This window comes from Adiantum capillus-veneris, chromosome 20 (assembly GCF_014529385.1).
Source record: "Adiantum capillus-veneris isolate H3 chromosome 20, ASM1452938v2, whole genome shotgun sequence".
NCBI lineage: Eukaryota > Viridiplantae > Streptophyta > Polypodiopsida > Polypodiales > Pteridaceae > Adiantum > Adiantum capillus-veneris.
This window is the reverse complement of record NC_140950.1, coordinates 31,239,103-31,263,707: the sequence shown is the minus strand read 5'-3', so window position 1 is coordinate 31,263,707 and position 24,605 is coordinate 31,239,103. Positions and strand designations below refer to the sequence as shown.

The 24,605-nt window shown below is 44.6% G+C and overlaps 1 protein-coding gene across 5 annotated transcripts in view; it reads right to left on the bottom strand.

The window, feature by feature from the left end:
- Nucleotides 1-1,476: 1,476 nt before the first annotated feature.
- LOC147432318 (uncharacterized) overlaps nucleotides 1,477-24,605 on the bottom strand; it is a 57,927-nt gene continuing 34,798 nt past the window's right edge. For 3 of the 5 annotated variants that reach the window (XM_086492283.1, XM_086492284.1, XM_086492286.1), the window contains 8 exons: nucleotides 3,659-3,742; nucleotides 3,426-3,563; nucleotides 3,225-3,347; nucleotides 2,908-2,961; nucleotides 2,434-2,823; nucleotides 2,275-2,334; nucleotides 2,076-2,169; nucleotides 1,477-1,938 (listed from right to left, as the gene is read on the bottom strand). In XM_086492283.1, coding sequence (XP_086348409.1) covers nucleotides 2,107-2,169; nucleotides 2,275-2,334; nucleotides 2,434-2,823; nucleotides 2,908-2,961; nucleotides 3,225-3,347; nucleotides 3,426-3,563; nucleotides 3,659-3,742 — 912 coding nt within the window. In that variant the 3' untranslated portion in view covers nucleotides 1,477-1,938; nucleotides 2,076-2,106. The remainder of the gene's footprint in view (nucleotides 1,939-2,075; nucleotides 2,170-2,274; nucleotides 2,335-2,433; nucleotides 2,824-2,907; nucleotides 2,962-3,224; nucleotides 3,348-3,425; nucleotides 3,564-3,658; nucleotides 3,743-24,605) is intronic. The other 2 variants (XM_086492288.1, XM_086492287.1) reach the window with 2 other exon arrangements.

Here is a 24,605-nt window from a genome sequence, read left to right as displayed (position 1 = left end):
TCAGTGCATGGTAGTCCTTTTGATATAACCTCACTCTATCTCTGAGTAATGATGGCACGGATGTTAAATTTGGCAAGACACATGACGCATAAGTAATTCAAATGTGTTTAAATTAATGATGGAAATACTTAACTTAGATGACTCAAATAGTAGCATTTTACTTCACCTCCTGTTGAGCTCCCACTCTCCCTTCAACTCAAGCTCAAGCTTTCCCTATTTGCTTGCTCAAGGTCTTCATAGTATCCCGGGTACTTGACCATCCAATGAACCTTCCATATGCATGAGTAGGTGTGGCATGGTGCACACATTCGGTTGGAAATATGTATACAAAGAAAAATGATCTTGACGACATATGTGTGCGAGTGCAAGTGTTCAGTGTGCTTGTATTTAATAGTTGATCAATGAATGCAAAGTATATTCATTGACGATCCAGATTGTAGATTGAGAAGCAATATTGGGTCACAATATACGGCATCCAAATGCATTGTTAGCTAGGATTGTGTGCCGGCGCTTTTGCCCTCGGGTGCTAATGCCACATATTTCGTCTTTTCACAATGCTCAGATGGATTCCTACTGTACATTTACATCTCCTAAGGATGCAAGACTGATCATCATTTTTTCTGTTTTGTTTTGTTTTGTTTTAGGAGTCAAGTTGGGCACTCCCAGCGGTTCCCTCATACACCAAAGAAGTACACAAGAAGAACGACTGAGACTGTGCACCCAAGCTCCTAGGGCAGACCTTTGGTCACTAGTTTCCTCTGGACTACGTGAGGCTTTGCTTCCCCAAGAGGACAGGATTATCTACACTCTTAGGGCAATGCCCTTGAGAGACCCATCTCGCTGACTAGTTATGGGCGTGACAAAGACCAAGTACCTCTGTTCAGAGGCCCAGGTACTACGGGACTTGCTTCGGTCTTCCTTTCGGAGTTTTCTCCTCCAGGTAACTTATCGCTCACCACGCTAAACTGCCCTTGTAACCCGACGCTTTTCCCCTAGGAAATGCCATACCCGCTTGGAAGGGCGTCGGCTCACAGGTGGCGCCCGCTGAGGTTGGTGGTGTCTCCCGTTGCACCTCCCAACCCCTTTTTGGTGAGGTTGAGCCCCCCGCTGGGGCAAGGCACTTGAGTTGCTCTTGTAGCTCATTTGGCTTCGCTTGGGGAGAATGACGTCATCTCCCTTGGGAGGGATCGTATTATAAAATCATCATTCTTCGACTATTTATCTGCACCAGTCAGCAAAATGCTTCTACATCAGCATGCACCATATTTGCAATGCTCAACCTCCACCCCTGCCTTGCCTCCAAAACTGCAGAATCAAGTGGAGCATATACCTTCAAAATTCCAACAGCAGAAGGCATGTGACCCATATGCCTTAATAAGTAACAATCTGGAACAGCAGATAACGCTCAATCATAAGAACCACATTGATGGTATAAGCATTGTGTATGTTGCCCTGATAGGGCCATAGACTTCAAAATGCTTAAAACACGTATACATTATATTGAAGATCATACTATACAGATCATGTCCCTTACAAATAGAAAAGGCATATCTGCCTAACAATACAAACTCAGCGAGGCAGGCAGCCGCTTCCAAATGCTCCACATTGTTGGGAATTTGAAACAATCTGGAATTGACACCAGCAATGCTAGATAGAAGTCATAAGTGAATTGTTAAAGGGAATCTCACAATGATCATTTGAGAGCGGTCACATCACTCGTTGACAAGGTGCTTCAGCGTTCCAGAACTAGCGCTCGCCTTCGCAGCTTGCAATCTTTTTAACGCATGAACAGCCACCAGATCAAATGAAAGCTGGAGTGCTCATTCGTGTAGAGGAACTACAAGACCCTTTGTAATATGTACAGAGTACAGATTCAGACTCTATGGTATAATGACACGTCAAATGTCACCTGCTAGTTGGTGGTGGCATGCATTAAATCTGTGCACAAGAAAGGACGATGTGAACCATTGGATTGCATCTAATCATCTTATCAGTAGGACCGCAAGGAAAACATGTGATATATAGTAAAGCAATGAACAAGCATCTATCTTAGTTTGCAACTCGCAATGCAATACCTCCAACAAGGTCAGAGATAGCTCTCTGTGGTTACGAGGGGTTCTCATTCGACTGCAGTGTTTGCACAGTTTGTTTTAATTCAAATAGCTCAACCTGAAAGTTATGCACACACAGACTTCAAACACACGGTATCTTTGACACACTTTCCATGACACTTATTCTGTGGTAAATTCTTCAACTCCAGTTAGAAGCATGCACCTGAAGTTGAAAAGCCCGAGATCGCTCGCTTGATAGAACTCCTCTGGTTGTTTGAAGTTCCTGTTTGAAAGGAAACAATAACAGAGCAAAAACTAGAACATTAAACACCTTCCACTTGAATATAGAGCACCACGCCAACATTGAGGCCGTCTGGTTTACCTTTTGTGTGTCCTCTAGGACTGCCTTCAGAAAAGTAAGATCGTGCTCTAGCCTCATATTCTCAGCATGAACAATATTGGTTAAGTTAATTGACTCCTCCTGAGCTAATTCAGCTGCAGCCAGCTTTTCTTTCAAGTCTTCGTTCTCCTTGAGAGAAATTGCCAGCCTCTTCTCTGCCTTTTGCCTACTCTTGATTACTGTCCCAAGGCTCCGTTCTGCATCCTCCCTGCTGGAGCCAGCAGATTTTACTTGCCCTTCAAGAACTGTAATTTTTCTAAGAGCTGCTGCAAGCTTCTTCTCATAGCTAGCCTTGACCTCTGTTACCGAAGAAAGCTTGCACTCAGATAAATCAGCTTGTCCACTGTCCATGCCAACATCTTCATTTGCGTTCTGTAATGCAGGTCATGCAAAGTCAATGCAATTTTCCGTCCTGCCTCTCTCGCACTAGATACCTATTTTAGTGCCCCAAACTACCTTTTCACAGACAACATGCACAAGTGCTCCTGTGTCTCTTACCGTCTCAATCTCCTGCTCATGTCAAAAGAAATCAAACTGCCAAGATGAGTCACCAATGCATATGCATATACCAAGATGAACCCCAATGCCCGGGCGCCCAATAACTAGTGAGCACCTTAATCACATCTTCAATCATATAGGCTTCACTAATTGCAGCGACAAGTCCAGATTCACCAACGAAGGAAAGTGCAAGGTTATAGACTCATGGTAGTTGCCTAAACAGTCATAGAACCACCATTGCAGGTTATCTATATTAGTTTTTATGAGTAGTATACCCCCAATTGGCTGTTGCCAGTCGAGCTATTCCCAGCATGTCTGCTCTGATCCTTTGACGGGGAAGACCTATCTGCTTCTTGAAGCCTTTCATTCAATGCCATTGCACCTGGATCAATCAAGCTCTGAGCAGAAATAGGTTATACTGATTTATGCTTGTCATCTCAAACGACTTAAAGATACTTCTCACCACGATTACTTACAGGTACTTCTGCAGGTAATGAGGCTGTAACCCATGCCTGGTCAGCTCTCTTTGCTGTAATGGGAGGTTCTTTAACTGTGATCCTATCGGGGCTCTTTGTTTGTACAAGGTCTTGTGTTGCGATAAAAAGCACTTCTACCTGCAAGGTAAAATTAAAAAGGGACAGCAATCAAACATTATCAACCGGCAAAAACTGAGACTTTGCATCTTAATTATGTGGAGGTCTTGACAAACCTCACTAGCTATTCCTTGTCTCTTCCCACCAAAGACAACAAGAAAAGACCTTTCCTTTCTTTGGGCAAGGACCATAGAAAAACCCTGTAAAAGAATAAGACTTTGGTGTCTAGGAAGCATGATTCTTTATCAGACCTCTCAAGCTACCAATTCAAGCCTTTTCAGGCCCAGAAAAGAATATGAAATGAAATTACCATTAACGTCTTTGAAAGGCCAGAATGGCCTATGAGACTAGAAGTTACAAATATATGAGCCGTGCTACAATTGTCTGGAAAGAACATGATGAAAAAGGCTAACACGAGAGAGAGAGAGAGAGAGAGAGAGAGAGAGAGAGAGAGAGAGAGGAAATGAAATGATACATTAAACGTCTTCAAAAGGCCAAAATGACCTATGAGACCAAACTAATACAATCTTGGTGGATCTAATACAGTGTCTGGGTACAAAATAAAAATGAAGTAAAGTGAAAAACTAAAACCATCATCATCATCATTATCATCAATGCGCGAGGATGCCGGGTATCGGGTGCTGTCCAAGAAAGTTTTGCATCGGTCGCTGAAGAGCATTGTCAATGTCCGCCTCTATAAATAGTCGTATTGGACGTCTCCCATGAGAGAGAGAGAGAGAGAGAGGAAATGAAATGATACATTAAACGTCTTCAAAAGGCCAAAATGACCTATGAGACCAAACTAATACAATCTTGGTGGATCTCATACAGTGTCTGGGTACAAAATAAAAATGAAGTAAAGTGATAGTCATCATCATCATTATCATCAATGCGCGAGGATGCCGGGTATCGGGCACTGTCCGAGAAAGTTTTGCATCGGTCGCTGAAGAGCATTGTCAATGTCTACCTCTATACATAGTCGTATTGGACGTCTCCCATGTCGTGCTAGAATAGTCCTGATCCTCTGGTGGAGCCTCCGTCGATGTCGTGGTCGCCCTCGTAGACGTGGGCATCTAGCTCTCCCAAGCTCCATGGCTCTGTCAACAAATATACCTTTGGTATAGATGGGCTCTGAAGTCTGCTGTGAAGCTTGCTCATCTAACTACCGAATCCCTGCTCTAAAGAAGTCAGCGATCTCCTCTGTGAATGTCTACCATTGCTTGATCTCCTCAAGAGACTCTCCCGCTGTCTACGCAACTCTAGCAAAAACAAACGGAGGCATCTCTGATCTTGATATCTCATGACTCTAGCCAACGGTTCAAAGCCCTCTCTGAATAGACAATAAAAGTGGCCTCATATCTCATAATATACCGGACAATGACAAATGTGACGTAACTCTGTCTCTGGCTCTATATGACACAACAAGTAAATCCTGGCCTCTGCTGGTACTGTCTGCTGAATCTACCAGTCTCAATCTCTAACTGATGCAATGATGTGCGCATTTGACCAATAGCACATCATATCCCATGGGAAAAATGAGTGTCCATATAGACCGATCTGATCACATATCCGTCCTCTGTTAGTTGGAGAAGATGCTCTCTATAGAAAGCCATCATCGTGCCCAAGTCCTGTGTCGGCCGTATCCATGTGCTCCTCGTATCTAGCTGAATCAAATCCTGACGTATGTCTAGTGGTCTCTATCCGTGTGAGAGATAGGGAAGGTGCATCCAGGGAGTATTGGAACAGAGGCAATCTATCCATGCTAAAGCCATGTGACTGAAACCATGATGTCAACTGCCCATACCAGCATGTTGTGTCCCCCTGTAGCGCTAGCTGTCGGGATGACTCAAGGGCTAGCCGAGCTTAACTGTCTCTGAGGAGGTCTCATAAACTGTGCATGAAGGGATACTGATCTAGTAAGTGCCTCGACCACGAGGAGGGGGGCAGCTAGCTCGGCTCAAATAATCTCATGTGGCACTGAGGCCTTAGCCCGAATTACCCAAGAGATCATAGAGACTAAAGGCCTCTCCATATATCTCCACCCATCAGTGCTACCAAATCTGCCATGATGGTCCACTGAGGGTCCCCAAATCTGAACTCCATAAAGCATAGCTGAAGCCACTAGAGTGTCAAAAAGGTAGAGCTTTGTTCGAGGTTTCTGAAACTGAACTTGCGAACACATCCTCTCCAATCCTCCCAAGGCTTCATAAACTCTCGTCAGTCTAGTCTCTGTTGCTCTCCTTGAAGACTACCCAAGATAGGTGAATGCATCTATATACTCCACCATCTCTTGGCCATATGTAAATGTGGGTGTTGACCTCCTGACCCACTGTGGTGTGGTGTGGTGTTAAACACGCGAGGAAGTGTAGGGTGTGTACCTTGGAGAGGGGCGAGTGCCTGCAGAGAGATGGGCGCTAGCAGAACGAAGAGGGAGAGAGAGCAGTAGCGCTAGATGTTGGAAGGGGAAGAATTGAGTGAGTAAAATGACTCACCTTCCCTTTATTTAAAAGTATAGGACCAATTTTAAAGTTAGTGGCCAAGTTCAATGTGAACCTGGCCAAAGGTTAATAACCTTTACACTATACACAAAAGGGGGCCATTTGGCCCTTTAAAGCATAAATGGCGCCTTTAAGCTACATGACTCCCACCATCTCTATGCATAGATGATGTTGTGCTTTGGATAAGCACTTAGTGTGAGCATCTGCTGGATTTTTGTGATGTATGGACCTTAACCAATGTAATAAGGCCATCCTCAAGCACTTCTCGAATGAAGTGATACCGCACATCAATATGCTTTGTGCGTGCATGAAACATGGCATTCTTTGCCAGACATATGGCACTCTGGCTATCACAACCAAGCATAGGTGCCTTGGCAGGCAAACCAAACTCACTGCATAGACGTGGCAACCAAATGGCTTCTTTGGAAGCCTCAATGGCTGAAATATATTCAGCCTCTATCGTAGACAATACAACAATCTTTTGCAATCTAGAACACCATGAAAACAGCACCTCCAGCAAGAGTAAACACATAGCCACTTGTGGATTTCCGTGTGTCCACATCACCAACCATGTCAGAGTCACAAAATCTCTTCAACTCCAATGGTCCTTTACCATAGCAGAGGCATTTGTTTTGGTCCCTTTCAAGTATCTCATAATGGACTTCACTGCATCCCAATGCAACCTGCCTGTATTTGCCATAAACCGGTGGCTCATAACTCCCACCACATGGGCTATGTCAGGCCTAGTAGCAACCATAGCATACATAAGTGAACCACAAGCTGAAGCGTAAGGCACACTTTGCATGTCATTGGCTTCTTCCTTTGACTTGGGACAATCATCCTTGGAGATTTTGACATATGGCTGTAATGGCACACCACGAGGCTTTGCTTCGGCCATGTTAAATCTGTCCAGCACCTTTTCAATGTACTTTTCTTGCGGCAAATACAATAGGCGCTTGTGTCTTTGCCTTGTAACACGCACTCCAAGTATATGTTCAACTGCCCCAAGGTCTTTCATTGAAAATGCAGATTTCAGCTGCCCTTTAAGAGCATCAACAGTGCTTCTTTTCTTTGCAGCTATCAACATATCATCCACGTAGAGCACAAGAATGATAGGGCTACCATCCTCATCACGTTTGGTATACAAACAATAGTCTGCATGGCTTCTTTTGTAACCATGTTTACGCATGAAGCGATCAAACTTCTTGTACCATTGTCTACATGATTGTTTCAGCCCATACAAGCTTCTATTGAGCATACATACCAAATGTTCCTTGCCAGGAATAACAAAACCCTCAGGTTGCTTCATGTAAAGCTCTTCTTCCACATCACCATGCAAGAAAGCGGTATGTACATCCATTTGGTCCATTTCCAAATCAAGAGCAGCCACTATGGAAAACAATATACGCAAAGTGGTCATCTTCACTACAGGAGAGAACGCTTCCTGAAAGTCTATGCCCTTGGTTTGAACATATCCCTTTGCAACTAGCCTTGCCTTATACTTGGGTTTTGCATCAATAGTCTTGACTTTATACACCCATTTGTTAGGAATAGCCTTCCTTCCTTTGGGCAATTCCACCAAATCCCAAGTATGATTAGCATGCAAAGCTTTAATCTCTTCCTGCATAGCAAGCTCCCACTTGTCGCTATGCTCACATGTCTTTGCCTCTTTATACGTAAGAGGCTCTCCCTCATCAGTCAACATACAGTAATGCAAAGAGGGATCATATCTGCTCACAGGCCGTCTTTGATGAGTAGACAGCCTCACCCAATGATCCACATTATCCGGCAATGGGTTTACATCAGGTGGCATGATAAAATCATCAACAATGGGCTATTGTACATCATTTTCAGCACCATTTTCAGCATAGTTTTGTGGCTGCAAATGCCCTTCAGGAGCCTCAATTTTCTGCCCAACATCATCTGGCTCAAACACCACTGGATCATCTACATTTTCAGCCATATGTGGTGCATCCTGAGGGTCAAGAATAGGCCTAACAGGTAGCTGGTCATGCTGAAATTTGACCCTTTTATGGTCATGCTTTGAGGCACAATTGTTTTGAAGCAGCCTTGCCTCATTAAAAACAACATCCCAGCTACGTATAACCCTTTTGAGCTGAGGTAACTAAATCCTATAACCCATTTCTCCTTCTTCACCATATCCCATGAAAAGGCCTTTAATGGACTTGGCATCTAGTTTACTCCTCAACTCAGGTCTAACATGCACAAAAGCCTCGCAACCAAAAATGCGTAAATGATCATATGAAGCAGGCTTGCCAGACCAAACCTCTTCAGGGATGTTACCTTTCAAAGACATGTGAGGGGATCGATTGCATATATGCACTGCAGTTTTCAAAGCTTCTCCCCAAAATCCATGAGAGAGATTAGTTGTGGACAGCATGCATCTCACCCTCTCACAAAGTGTCCTATTGAATCTTTCAGCCACACCATTAGAAGAGGGGTTGTATGGCACAGTAAGCTCCCTCTTAATGCCCAAATTTTCACAAAATTTGTTAAATTCAGCACTTGTGAACTTCCCCCCATTGTTCGTACGCAAGCATTTTAGTTTTCTACCTGTTTGGGTGGTCACAAATGCATGAAATTTCTTAAACGCAGAAAAGGCTTCATCCTTAGATTTAAGCAAATAAACCCAAATTTTCCTAGAATGATCATCAACAAAGGAGACAAAATAGCATGCACCTCCCATAGACTTAGTAGGCATGCTACATACATCAGAATGTACAAGATCAAGCACACAAGATTTACGAGAGACATCGAAGTAATAAGAACGCTTTACTTGCTTGCCATATTGAAATTCATTACAAAAGTCAAGCTTTGTGCCTTTAGCATCAAGCTTGTTCAAAGTACAAAGTTTAGAAAGGCCCTTTTGGCTCATATGGCCAAGCTTCTTGTGCCACAACTCCATGTGAGAGTTAATTTCAGCCAATGCAATAAATTTGCCCAACACGGCCTTTCCATGCATGCAGTGAAGTGTCGCTTTCTTTGTGCCCTTTACAATCAGCCTTGAGCCTTAAGTCATTTTCCATGATCCTCTCTCAAACAAGATGCTGTAACCATGCATATCCATCTGACCAACAGAAAGCATACTCTTCTTGATTCCCGCCACATATCTAACATCATGCAAGACAAACTCATTCGTGCCATCTATGGAGAGATGCACTATGCCAATACCCTCAATGAGACATGCATGATTGTTTCCAAGGTATACATGGCCATGCTTGCCTACATCAAAAGTAGAGAAACACTCCTTGATAGGAGTCACATGAAATGAAGCACCGGAATCAACAATCCAAGTCTGGGATAATACATCATTTACAATCAACAAAGCATCAATAAGATCAGTCTTGGTGATCTGCATGTCCTGTGAATGAACGTTAAGAGAGGTATCAAGGTCATAAGCATCATCATCTGACAAAGTGGCACACAAGATGTCCTCTACATCTGACAATTCCTCAATCACAATACTAGAAGCCACATTGGCCTTCTCTTTGTCCTTTGAGCTATCCTCTGCATCAGTCTTGACTTCCTTCTTCTCTTTCTTTTTGTCTCCGCCATTCTTTTTCCGTTCTAACTCGGCTTTATAGTACCTGCAGTCGGTTTCTTGTGACCTTTCCTGCCACACTGATAGCAAGTCACATCACCCTTGCCTTTGCTGGCATTTCCTCTTTCCTTACTCTTACTCTTACTCCTTTGTGCATAGGCATTCTTCTTATCTGTCCTGCCTCTAACCATGTTGGCAGAGCTGCCTCCCTCTCCACTTGCTTTCCTCCTGATTTCCTCATTCAAGATAGAACCCCTAACACCATCAAAGGTCAAATTGGGGGACTCTAGTTGCATGCCAACAAGTTTTCGCATCAAATGCACTTGGTTGACGGGCATTGTATTCTCATACATTCCCTTTAACTTCTCCCACACATCAAAAGCACTTGTGAGACCTTTCACATCAATGACTGTCTCATAGGTCATGGCCATTTTAATGTATGTAACAATCTTCCTGTTCAGGCTAACCCATGCTTCATCTGTCATATTCTATGGCTTTACCTGTTCAAGTGCCCCTTCACAATCCTTAAGAAATAGGATTCCCTGGATCCTGTCTTTCCAAAGGTCGAAACCTGTTCCATCGAACCTCCTCATCTCGAAGAGATTCTTCACATCCAAAGAAGATGAGGCCATAGTTGCACGAATAAGAGAGCTAATACGCTGAATTTTTGGACAGAATGCACAAAAACCGGAGTATAGCCTCACAGAGGTGTGCACTACAGCTCTAAATGGTCACAAGAGCAATTTGGGGCAAAATAGGTCGATTTAGGCACAAAAAACAATTTCTGAAATTTATGCCCAGGAAATTTCAGCGAGCAAATTTGAGCTCAAAAACAACAATTTTAGTTGCTTTTAGCCTCACAGAAAATACATAAGGCTTATGCACAGCCTTTAGTAGCATGTATGAGCGAAAGCCCCAATTTGTAGCATCAAATTGCACAAAATTGAGCCACAAATGGTCATACATAGCCCAACTTTGTCAAATGTGCCTAGATTGCATCAATTTGCACTTTCCCCAATGTAGTCGCATCATAAAAACATTTGCAAAAACCTACGTAAATCTGAAATTTGCTGAAAACACCTATTTTGGGACCTGTTTTTCGGCAATTTCAATGTTTTCGGGTAGCGGAGACCTAGCAAAGATGTTCCCACACCTTAATACATGATTTGCAAAACCTGTATTTTGTTGTCATAACCTGTAATTTGCTGATTCTGACCTAATTTCAGCATGTCTTAGTTCAATTTGGCTTGCCGGGAGCTCTCTAGTGTCCAGGGACGAGTCCTTTGGCGATGAAATTGCAAAATCTCGCGTAAAAGTTGACCTCCTTGGCTGAAAATAAGGAGGTTGAAAATCAACGTTTGCAGGTTTGGGAGCAAACCCTAATTGGGCTCTGATAGCAATTGATGAACGCAGAGCGGTGTGTGCAAGTGATAGAGCACGCGAGGAAGTGCAGGGTGTGTACCTTGGAGAGGGCGAGTGCCTGCAAAGAGATGGGAGCTAGCAGAACGAAGAGGGAGAGACAGCAGTTCATTTCATACAAGTACCGAATTAGCTAAAGGCTAATTCAAAACAGGTACAGGATGATTTAACAAGATTTCTTGCGAGAAATCTCCTGTAAATCAAAGGGCAAGTAGTCCTACTGATGCAAAAGATCAAAGGCTACGAATTGGTGCGATTGGCACGCAAAACAGAGCCCGAAAGAAGAAAATACAGCTTGCTGTATTTTTCTGCAATTTTAGGGTTTTGACCCTATTTAATGCCTTTTTGTCCCAAAAGCTTCGGGAAAGCTAAAGGACAGTAATACAAGTGATCTGGAGCATTTTAGGAGCTAAAAACAGAGAATTCAACGTGCTGAATTTCCAGGACAGGTTTGCAAAAGTGCTCTATTATGCGAGGATAATCACTTGGATATGTGGATTTTTGGTTGTGAAGGTTTCTACTACGATTATGCTGCCAAAATTGGGTCAAAAAGAGAATTCTCAGCCCAATAAAAGCGACAGCATAAGGATAGATCACAAGTTAATCTCCAAAGATCAAGATGAAGAGCAGAGAAAGATTGTTTTCGATGCTCAGTATGCAAATCAGTGATATTGCATAAAGGCTGAAATTGCCTGAGAGTTGGAAGATTCACAAGGCGTTTCATGTGAGTCTTCTCAGACCCTATGTGGGTGATGTGCCAGAAGATATGCCAGCTGAAGATCAACCGGAAGTCGAGGAACTTGACGAGATCTTGGTCCCAAAACAGATTTTGGCACATAAAGAAAGAAAAGAAAAGGCAAGGTTGCAAGGTGCTGTTTGGTAAAGTTAAAAAGCTATTCACCTCTGGATGTCAAGTGGATGGAAAAAAGTGAACTTGCAGAGTCACTAAAAGTATGGGAACTTAAAACCTTGGTTTGCAACCTACCTTGACCCCTTAAGATTTAGAGCTACATGGATTGTCAGTGTGACAATGGCTTCTGAAAGAAATGATGTACATGTTACTTACAGTGAGCTCAAATGAAGTGCATGTTACATGAATGTTAGAGCTGTACAGATTGTCAGTTTTGCAATTGCTCTTATGGAATGTCCAAAAGTTTGTTTAGTGCTATAGAAGTGAGTATTTCTTGTCAGTTTGTCAAGGGTACAGCAATTATTTCTATTGAAGAGTACATGTGTAACTGCATTCTTAAACTGTCGGTTTGGGTATGCTCAAAAGGTTACTGGATCCAACGTATACTAAAAGACAGTGGCAAAATATGACGCTTCCATTTTGTCATTGGAAAGTTATTGACTCAAAGCAATGGCAGAGTGTGACGCTTCCACTATGTCATCGGGACAGGGTTCACACGCAAGCAATACATGTGTCAACGAGGTGTTGATTGTGAGCATGTATGTGTCGTACATGTGTCGACACGGTGTCCGGGCACCCGAGTGCTGACTATAAGCATGTACGACATAGGTGCAAACAAGGACGTTTGAGATTTCAAGAGGGGGATATGTCACCAGCCAATGGCAATTCCATTTTCGTTTATTTTCTCTTTCTTTGGGGAATTTCGTTTGTTTTACCTTTTGGAAACACCCCTCTGGAAATCTAACTGCCCTGCATTGCATAGCCAGTGTGGAACTGTTCAGAGAGAGTCTAGGCCTGAGGGCTAAAGAGCCCTAAGGTTGGACAAGGACTATGGTTAGCCAAAGTGGGGTCATTGGCCAGCCAAAGCGGAATCCTTTGCTACATAGGCTACATTTCAGTTCTGGATGTGGCTGCAGTGTACAAAAAGGGTCAAATGACCGACCTAGAAGAATGTAATGGCCGAAACTCCTAAATTTTAGGGACTGCTATTTTTGGACGGCAAAATGTCTTCGCATCATTACGTGCAGTTTGACATGGGGATCATTTGGTTACTTTGTGGCCAAGTCAACAGAGGCTGCAGGTGAGATATTTTTAGACCCGAGGGTCTAAAGCGGGAAAATGCACAAATGAGTGACACTTGGCACTCTGAGGCCAGTTTACTACTTAAAGAGAAGGCAAAAACGTGATTTTCAGCTGTGAGCTCGTTTTTGAGTGCTGTCACAGGTGGGAGAGCTTCAATGGAGTGTTGGCTTACCCTCTATGTACAGTGAGGTGCAGGATGTCATGACCTGCACACCTCTCACTGCTCTCTCTCTCCCCTATTCTTTATGGTTATGCCCCTCTAGTGGGCTCATCAGATTGACCATGTACAGTTGTGTGGGTTCATGCGCGATTGCCGAGGCAAGAGCCTCTTGCACAGGCATTGGACTAGCTAGCGGCTAATCCCCCGCAGGTACATGTGATTCGGAGAGGTTTCACGTGCGAAATCTCGTCCGATTCAAAGGGCAAGTAGCCCTACAGGTGCGGGAGCTCGAGGACTTGCTACGGATGCGACCGGCACGCGAAACGGAGCCCGAAACAGTGAATTACAGCCTGCTGTGTATTTTTGCAGGTTTAGGGTTTTGGCCCTAAACGGACCCTAATACCCCCAGAAGGTTCGGGGACGCAAGGGGACCGTTGTACAGGCGATCTGGTGCATTTTCGGGGCAGAAAACAGAGAATTCAGCGTGCTGCAGATTCTCGCCAGGTTTTGCAAAGTGTCCGTATGCGTCGGGAAAGTCATCCAATGCGTGGGAATACTGACTGTGAAGGGTCCTAGTACAGTTATGCTGCCGAAATCAGGCCAGAACAGTTGAAATTCAGCCAAGATTGTGCGGGGCAGCTTGTAGGGAACCACAGCTTTTATTCCCTCTGTTAGAGAATAAAGAAATACCGAAAGGGACGCCTAATTTAGGGGCCAGTCTGGTGTCGGTCTTCGCATACAGATGCATTCTAGCATCTGTATCCCATTCCCCTCTCTTGTGTCATTATAGCACAGGTAGAATAGACAACTAATAATAGGTGAAAGCTAAATCAAGGTTTGAAGTAAAGTCTACCGTCCTTTTTGAAGTTAGCAGGGCGGTTACATGGTTCCCTCGACGGGATTAAATCACTTTTTCCTCAAAAAGTGAGCCTTGGTCAGTTTGGGTTAAAGACACACAGAGAGTTTGGGATGACCTTGAAAACACAGAGAGTTTGAAAGTAGATCAAGTGGATTTACAGGTGCGAAAGGCTACGAGAGTCTTTCTTTGGATACAGGTGAGAAAGGCTACGAGTCTTTCTTTGGATTTAAAGGTGAGAAAGGCTACGAGAGTCTTTCTTTGGATACAGGTGAGAAAGGCTACGAGTCTTTCTTTGGATACAGGATGGATGGCAACAAGGAAGAGGGTTCCTCTTCAGAGGATAGACAGCCTATTCCAACATCACATGAAATTGGCGATAGTTCAGGCCAAGCAGAGAAAGCTTTGCAGGTTGTTACTGTTGTGACCATGTTCAAGCAATTGATGGAGAATCCAAGATTTATGGAGTTCATACGATCTTCATCAATAGCACATCAAGTTCAAGGCAGTTTTGGCATGCCAGGAACAGTGTTTAGGGGTATGCAAGGCACGGTGCCCAACCCCATGTATGCAAACATTGGTTTGCACCCAGGATTTCAGGGCACACAAGGTCAGTTTGGGGTGTCACAAGGCAACTTGGGTATGGCTGGTTTTTCAATCCCATCGGTGAATATGACACCTGAACATCAACATGTTACTGGCAAGGGAGTACAGATGGCTCCCACAGGTGTACCCATTATGCAAACTATCTCTTTTGACAATTTGAAGTCAATGGATAAGCTAAAGCCATACAAATAAGATGATCAGTCAGTCCATTGACACATTCAATGGCTTTGATGAGAGGACAAAGGTTTTCTCTTTCCTCGAACAGTTTGACAAAGCATTTGTTGGAAGGAGCATTTAAAGTCAAGAAAGCTGCGACTTTTTTGAAAAAAAAAAAATGCAAGTCAGTGGTGGAATACACTGATGTTACAAGGCAAACTCCTTCCACTTGGAATGATTTCATACAAGTACCGAATTAGCTAAAGGCTAATTCAAAACAGGTACAGGATGATTTAACAAGATTTCTTGCGAGAAATCTCCTGTAAATCAAAGGGCAAGTAGTCCTACTGATGCAGAAGATCAAACGCTACGAATTGGTGCGATTGGCACGCAAAACAGATCCCGAAAGAAGAAAATACAGCTTGCTGTATTTTTCTACAGATTTAGGGTTTTGACCCTATTTGATGCCTTTTTGTCCCAAGAGCTTCGGGGAAGCTAAAGGACAGTAATACAAGTGATCTGGAGCATTTTAGGAGCTAAAAACAGAGAATTCAGCATGCTGAATTTCCGGGACAGGTTTGCAAAAGTGCTCTATTATGCGTGGATAATCACTTGGATATGTGGATTTTTGGTTGTGAAGGTTTCTACTACGATTATGCTGCCAAAATTGGGTCAAAAAGAGAATTCTCAACCCAATAAAAGTGACAGCATAAGGGTAGATCACAAGTTAATCTCCAAAGATCAAGATGAAGAACAGAGAAAGATTGTTTTCGATGCTCAGTATGCAAATCAGTGATATTGCATAAAGGCTGAAATTGTCTGAGAGTTGGAAGATTCACAAGGCGTTTCATGTGAGTCTTCTCAGACCCTATGTGGGTGATGTGCCAGAAGATATGCCAGCTGAAGATCAACCGGAAGTCGAGGAACTTGACGAGATCTTGGTCCCAAAACAGATTTTGGCACATAAAGAAAGAAAAGAAAAGGCAAGGTTGCAAGGTGCTGTTTGGTAAAGTTCAAAAGCTATTCACCTCTCGATGTCAAGTGGATGGAAAAAAGTGAACTTGCAGAGTCACTAAAAGTATGGGAACTTAAAACCTTGGTTTGCAACCTACCTTGACCCCTTAAGATTCAGAGCTACATGGATTGTCAGTGTGACAATGGCTTCTGAAAGAAATGATGTACATGTTACTTACAGTGAGCTCAAATGAAGTGCATGTTACATGAATGTTAGAGCTGTACAGATTGTCAGTTTGGCAATTGCTCTTATGGAATGTCCAAAAGTTTGTTTAGTGCTATAGAAGTGAGTATTTCTTGTCAGTTTGTCAAGGGTACAGCAATTATTTCTATTGAAGAGTACATGTGAAACTGCATTCTTAAACTGTCGGTTTGGGTATGCTCAAAAGGTTACTGGATCCAACGTATACTAAAAGATAGTGGCAAAATATAACGCTTCCATTTTGTCATTGGAAAGTTATGGACTCAAAGCAATGGCAGAGTGTGACGCTTCCACTATGTCATTGGGACAGGGTTCACACGCAGGCAATACATGTGTCAACGAGGTGTTGATTGTGAGCATGTATGTGTCATACATGTGTCGACACGGTGTCCGGGCACCCGAGTGCTGACTGTAAGCATGTACGACATAGGTGCAAACGAGGACGTTTGAGATTTCAAGAGGGGGGTATGTCACCAGCCAGTGGCAATTCCATTTTCGTTTATTTTCTCTTTCTTTGGGGAATTTCGTTTGTTTTACCTTTTGGAAACACTCCTCTGGAAATCTAACTGCCCTGCATTGCATAGCCAGTGTGGAACTGTTCAGAGAGAGTCCAGGCCTAAGGGCTAAAGAGCACTAAGGTTGGACAAGGACTATGGTTAGCCAAAGTGGGGTCATTGGCCAGCCAAAGCGGAATCCTTTGCTACATAGGCTACATTTCAGTTCAGGATGTGGCTGCAGTGTACAAAGAGGGTCAAATGACCGACCTAGAAGAATGTAATGACAGAAACTCCTAAATTTTAGGGACTGCTATTTTTGGACGGCAAAATGTCTTCGCATTATTACGTGCAGTTTGACATGGGGATCATTTGGTTACTTTGTGGCCAAGTCAACAGAGGCTGCAGGTGAGATATTTTTAGACCCGAGGGTCTAAAGCGGGAAAATGCACAAATGAGTGACACTTGGCACTCTGAGGCCAGTTTACTACTTAAAGAGAAGGCAAAAACGTGATTTTCAGCTGTGAGCTCGTTTTTGAGTGTTGTCACAGGTGGGAGAGCTTCAATGGAGTGTTGGCTTACCCTCTATGTACAGTGAGGTGCAGGATGTCATGACCTGCACACCTCTCACTGCTCTCTCTCTCCCCTATTCTTTATGGTTATGCCCCTCTAGTGGGCTCATCAGATTGACCATGTACAGTTGTGTGGGTTCATGCGCGATTGCCGAGACAAGAGCCTCTTGCATAGGTACTGGATTAGCTAGCGGCTAATCCCCCGCAGGTACAGGTGATTCGGAGAGGTTTCACGTGCGAAATCTCGTCCGATTCAAAGGGCAAGTAGCCCTACAGGTGCGGGAGCTCGAGGACTTGCTACGGATGCGACCGGCACGCGAAACGGAGCCCGAAACAGTGAATTACAGCCTGCTGTGTATTTTTGCAGGTTTAGGGTTTTGGCCCTAAACGGACCCTAATACCCCCAGGAGGTTCGGGGACGCAAGGGGACCGTTGTACAGGTGATCTGGTGCATTTTCGGGGCAGAAAACAGAGAATTCAGCGTGCTGCAGATTCTCGCCAGGTTTTGCAAAGTGTCCGTATGCGTCGGGAAAGTCATCCAATGCGTGGGAATACTGACTGTGAAGGGTCCTAGTACAGTTATGCTGCCAAAATCAGGCCAGAGCAGTTGAAATTCAGCCAAGATTGTGGGGGCAGCTTGCAGGGAACCACAGCTTTTATTCCCTCTGTTAGAGAATAAAGAAATACCGACAGGGGCGCCTAATTTAGGGGCCAGTCTGGTGTCGGTCTTCGCATACAGATGCATTCTAGCATCTGTATCCCATTCCCCTCTCTTGTGTCATTATAGCACAGGTAGAATAGACGACTAATAATGGGTGAAAGCTAAATCAAGGTTTGAAGTAAAGTCTACCGCCCTTTTTGAAGTTAACAGGCCGGTTACATAATGTGCCACCAAGAGTCTGATGTATCTCCGAGTAAAAAATAATGTTTGTTCCCTTGAAGCTATCCTCAAATGTGCCTACATCTAGCTTCATTGATCCATTACAATTCCATGCTGTCATTTAAAGGTTGGTCCCATAGGTCTTGCACCGTCATGCGGTGCATCTTCCCAAAACCACTACTCTCCCTCCCCTGTAGAAAGCAATTCTCCCTTTCTCCCTTGTTGACTTGATATTTGGCATCAGCTCTTGCATGTGTGCTAATTGTGTTAGAGTGAGGTCATCACCCAAAAATATCCCAGTTTGCTTGATTGTTGGTCTCTTCTTCAAGAATAGCGTAGGGAAACGTAGAATGAGTGTTCTTTCCTTGAAACTTCCTTTCTCATCACTTCCCTTCTTTCCCACTCTCCAAGCCCCTGTGTGTGTGGGTTCAGGAATGCCCATGCGCTTCAAGAGTTCTTTCAGTTCCTCTTCTACTTTCCAATGTCTTTGAAACCTGTAACACGCACATGAAGGGCTCTAGTCTTCCTCTTTTGCTCCTCCTCAATTGTCATATTGATGATAGTGGATGTCGGTGTGGCTTCATGCATCTTATCTTTTCCTTTCTTTGTGTTCTTGATCCACTTTTCACCTTTATCCACCTTCTCTTGTATTTTGAAGAGGTGGTTCGTGCCTTCTGCTCTTCCTCTTCACGTAGGGTTTTCACTTGCTCCTTAATGCTTTCGAGCTCCTTTATAACTGAGGGCTTATTTTCTCCCTCCTTTGCGGGGGTATTTAACAAGCTGCGAATTCTCCCTTAAATGCTTCGATCAATGCATCCTTTTCATTCATGCGTTCTACCATTTTTTATTTCCAGGACTCAAGAGCAACAAGTGCATCCTCTAATATTTTTTGCATCACGCATTCCATTACATTCACTTATGCCCTCACTATAGTCTGCATTTCGGCCTTCAATGATGTATACATCTCGTCATGCTTACTAAGCATCTCTTTGTCCAGCGCTTTCCTCATATTAGCATACATAGCTTTTTTGTAAGTCTCCGGGAGCTGAGCCTTTTGAGGGGTGACATCGAAAAAGAGATGTATGCAAATGCCCTTAATCATCACCGATACCTTCTCATACATTAAGTCATCTTTGACTCTAGACAGTTTCTTTGCTCTCACAGAACCTGGCGATAGTGCGCTCTCTCGAAACCTCCACCTAAATGTTGCTTTCGACTTAGGTGGGGTTTCATAAACATCGTCGTCCCTGAGGCCAGCTGATTGGTCCATCCTTTCAGTTGCACACTGTACTGGCTGAAAATGGATTGTACTCCTGGCTGGACAGCACACACACACACACACACACAGTGAAATGAAATGAAATGTTTATTAGCGTCTACAAAAGGCCTAAAAGACCTATGAGACCAATACATCACATCCTCATCAAGTGTGTCCAAGTGTCTAATACAAAAATAAAGTACTAAAGTAAAGGCTGAACATCTGGAAAGGAGGGGGGTGAGTGGCTGGCATAGGAGCAGCTTGCTGAGCTCCAAGCAGCTCGTGTAGGGGTGTCCTCTTGGGCCTGGTTCTTTCCTCTGTGTCATCCCATATGAACTCTCTCATGGGTCTCTAGAGCATGATACTCTGTGAAGAACCTCGTAGGAGTCGCTCTGTATCTCTCAATGATAGCCCGAATACACTGGTGGTATATGGAGCGGCAACGTGACCTGTGGAGAGGTCGTGGGCGTCGGGATCTGCTTATCTCTTTGGCTCTCTCAAGCAGAATCCCACGTGGTGTGGGTCGGGTTGTCGTGTAGTCTACTGCTTGGGGGCGGCCGCTCAAGTAGTCTGTAACTAGCCTCTGGATGGGCCCCCGCCTAGAACACCTCACCCTCTGTAATAGGTCCTCTCTGTGTCGTCGTAGTTCGAGCAAGAAGAGCCCGAGGCACCTCTGATGAGTGTAATCCATCACCCTAGACAAAGGCCCGAAGCCATTTCTGAAAAGACAATGGAAGCGTCCCCTGATCAATGCTCATCTAGCTGCTGAGTCCTTGCTCTAAAGAAGTCAATAATCTCCCTCTATGAATGTCTCCCATTGCCTGATCTCCTCAAGAGACTCTCCTTGCGTCTGCGCACCTCAAGCAAAAACAACCCAAGGCATCTTTGATCCTAAGGTCCAAAGCCCTCTCTGAACAGACAGTGAAAGCGGCCTCGAATCTTATAGTATACCGGACATTGACAAATGTGATGTAACTGTGTCTCTAGCTCTATATGACACAACTGGCATATCCTGGCCTCTGCTAGTATTCTCCTAAATCTGTCAGTCTCAATCTCTAACTGATGCGATAATGTGCGCATTTGTCCAATAGCACATTGTATCCCGCAGGATAAATGAGTGTCCATATAGCCCGGTCTAATCACATATCCGTCTTCTGTTAGTTGGAGAAGATGCTCTCTATGGAAAACCATTTTCGTGCCCAGCTCTTGTGTCGGTTGTATCCATGTGCTCCTGGTATCTAGCTGAATCAAATCCTGACGTATGAGTCTAGTGGTCTTTGTCTGTGTGAGAGATAGGGAGGGTGCATCCAAGGAGTACTAGAACGGAGGCAGTCTATCCATGCTGAAGCCATGTGACTGAAACCATGATGTCATCTGCCCATACCACCATTCTGTGTCCCCCTGTAGCGCTAGCTGTCGAGATGACTCAAGGGCTAGGAGAGCATATCTGTCTCTCGGAAGGTCCCATAAATTATGCATGAAGGATACTGATCGAGAGAGAGAGAGAGAGAGAGAGAGAGAGAGAGAGAGAGAGAGATTGAATTATCGTCCGCAGAGGTCAGATATGACCCATGGGACCGAAATCAAAACATTACAAAGGGGTTCTTTTTAACGAGAGGCAAAAAGAAAAGCTAAAATGAACAAAACTAAGAAGGGGAAGGTGAAGAGGGAGCCGGCTTGGGAGTTCGAAACTCCAGAATAATGGCTTTACCTCCTCAATAGACTGCCCATTTCCCTGTTGTGCGTGCTTCTCGCATCTTCTTGGGTTCTGCCTTCTTTTGTCTGAGTTGGGCGGGTGTGAGATCTTCTGCAAACCAAATTTTAGTATCCTTGAGAAGCCTTGATTGCTCAAGGAGTTTGATTCGATATGCCTTGGTCTTGAAAGTGAGGATTGCGTGATTGGTGCGATGCTCATGTGTAAGAGAGGTGATTGTTGCTGGATCCCACTGTACCAAGTGGGTTATTGCTTGGATATGGGAAAAACACTCGTGAAACTTGAGATCCCCCTGCCCTTTCACTTGGAAGCCCGCCGATATGGACATTGAGGGAGATGTCCTCTTGTCGTTGTCGTTCGCGTAGCGTGGATGCCACACGGTCTTCGACCTTGCGAAAGAATACCTCCTGCACTTGAGTTTTGACCTCCTTTGTGAGGATGGTCTCCACTTCCACCTTTGTTTTATTGAACTTGACTTCCATCTCTTCTTTCTTGCAGTTTTCCATTGCAGCAAGTCATGCCTCGATGGCAGCAAGTATTTGCTTCAGCTCATCGTTTTCCTTGCAAAGTTTTTCGACTTCATTTTGAAGGCCGACGACGTTGTCCTGTTTCGAAGGTGTTGCTACAACCCCTGCGAAGGTGAGCTTGCCACGGATGAAGCCTGGGTGACCATGGCTGCCGCTCAGAAGACCCACGGATGGGTTGTCAGTAGTCTCGGAGTGGGAAAGACCTCTTAATAGGTAATAATTTGATTGTGTGTGGGTAGGCTTGAAGATCAGGAAAATAAAACTCAAGATAGCCAGTGACGAGGACGAGCTCGGAAGGGAACTCGTGACGAGGGCAGCGAGGTATCCGAGGAGAGAGAGCAAGAAACTCAAGGTAGCCAGTGGCAAGGACAAGCTCGACATGGGAAGCCGTGCTACAGAGAAGCGGCAGTGTTCGTTGGCTGGCTGGGAGAGACAGCGCTAGCGCTTGCTGATGTAGGGCGGCGCTGGCTAGAGCTGGACCCCCCCGCAAAGCAGCCCCTCGCCTAGGGAGACGAAGAGGCTCTTGCCGCTAGGGTTTAGGAGGTCGACGAAGCAAACGAGTTAGAGAGAGAGAGAGAGAGAGAGAGAGAGAGAGAGAATGAAATGAAATGATATATTAACGTCTTCAAAAGGCCAAAATTACCTATGAGACCAAGCTGTTACAACATAGTGAATCTGATACCATGTCCGGAATAAAAAAGAACTGAAACAAAAAAAAATACAACTACAAACTAGGACTGTATGGATGTGCCAGCTAATACAAAATGTGCCCAATACAATGTGGGGAGGGGGGGAAGATATGGTAGAGATCCATCCTCATCTACACTCTGGACGTCGAGAGAGTATGGCTCGAACCCTCTGCTGTAGTCTCCATCGATTTTGTGTAGCTCCTCTCCTCAATCGCGGTCGTCTAGATCTCCCTAGCTCCAATGCTCGGTCTATGAGAATGCCAGTAATGGTAGTATGAGAGCGGGCAGAGCTCCGCAATGGTGGCTGCTCCTCTGGTTGCTCAAAGAGATCTCAAAGGTCTATCCGACAAGAGTTGACTCAAGACTTGTTATTCAAGAGGGAAATGGCATAACCAATCTACCACACTTGGGTGATAGAAAGGTTATACCATTTTCGTCTTCTTATTTAACACATCACACCCCCACACACACACCCGAGAGAGCGAGAGAGAAATAAAATGAAATGAGATGTTATATTAACGTCTTCAAAAGGCCAAAATGACCTATGAGACCAAACTGTTACAAAATTGTGAATTTGATACCATGTCTGGGTACAAAAAGACTAGAACAAAAATACTACTACTACTAGAATCCATCCTCATCTACACTCTGGATGTCAAGAGAGTATGGCTCGAATCCTCTGCTGTAGTCTCAGTCAATGTTGTGTAGCCCCTTTCCTCAATCGTGGCCGTCTGGATTTCCGCAGCTCCAATGCTCGGTCGATGAGAGTGCCGTGGTAGTGGTCGAATAAGTGTGGGCCGTGCTCCGCAGCGATGGCTGCTCCTCTAGCTGTTCCATATCTAGTGAAAAGAAATCTGTAATCCGTCTCTGGGATTGTCTCTCTCTAGCTCTCCGCAGTAAAGTGTCTCTATATCTGTGTAACTCAAGTAGATAGCCCAAGACATCTCTGATCCTCATAACTCATGACCCTAGGGAAAGCACCGAAACCCCCTCTAAATAAGCAGTGGAAACGGCCCCGAATCGCATAGTACATTGTGCAATGACATATGTAATGTAGCTATGTCTCTGGCTCTAGCTGGCATAAGCGGCATATCCTGTTGTATGCTGGTATCCCTCTGAATCTACCAGTCTCAATCTCCAACTGATGTGAGGATGTGCGTATCTGACCAATGGCACACCGCAAACCATGAGACATGTGTATCCATGTAGCTGAGTCGAATTACAAACCCATCTCCTGTGAGGTGGAGAAGATGCTCTCTATAGAAAGCCATCTTCATGCCCAACTCTTGTGGTTGCTCTATCCATGTCCTCCTGGTATCCAGCTGGATCAGGTCTTGACGAATGAGTCTAGTAATCTCCACCCGTGTAAGAGACATCGAGGGTGTCTGAAGAGAGTACTCGAAATGGGGCAGCCTGTCCATGGTGAAGCCATGCATCTGAAACCATGATGTCATCTGTGCATACCAGCATGAAGTGTCCCCTTGAAGAGCTAACTGTCTAGAAGACTCAAGGGCCAGTCTAGCATATCTGTCTCTAATAGTATCCCACAAGCTGTGCACAAAGAAGACTGATCTAGTAAGCGCATCAATCTCCATAGGAGAGGCAGCTAGCTCTGCTCGAATGATAGCGTGGGGTACGGAGGCCTTGGCTCTGATCAGTCGAGAGATCATAGATACCAAGATCCTCTCCATACGTCTCCAACCATCTTGGCCTACAGAAGATCCCCATATCTGCACCGCATACATCATAGCTGAGGCTACTAAAGTATCAAAGAGCCATAACTTTCTCCGAGGTTCCTCGAACTGAACCTGCGAACACATCCTCTCCAAGCCTCCCAAGGCCGCATAAGCTCTAGTCAGTCAAGTCTTTGCTGCTCTACCCAAAGAAAACCTCGACCAAAGACAACCCCAAGGTAAGTGTATGCATCTGTATACTCTACAATTTCTTGACCATATGTGAAAGTCGGTGATGATCTCCTGATCCACTGTGGCGTGGTGTTAAACACCATAACCTTGGTTTTACCAAGGTTTACAGACAATCCACTATCCTCTGCAAAATTGTGTAATGCATCCAATCGTCGCTGAATACCCTCTGGTGAGTCAGAGATCAACACAATATCATCAGCATATAACAACAATGGGGTCCACGTCCCTGCCAGCTGGGCACCTCTATCACCCTCTCTGTCAATGTAATCAGACACCTCATCAACATACATACAAAATAGAGTAGGAGACAATGGGCAACCCTGTTTCACCCCAATGGTGGAGCGAACGAAATCAGATATCCCCTCCGGGGTGCGTACATGTCCCATCACTGATCTGTATAATCCCCAAATCAACATTATGGGCACCCCCATCTCTTGCAGTATGCGCATCAATCGAACTCCCGGTACCATGTCAAATGCTTTGCGGAAATCCACAAAGCTACAATAAATCCGTCTCCCATGTGACCTGCCCTCCTCAA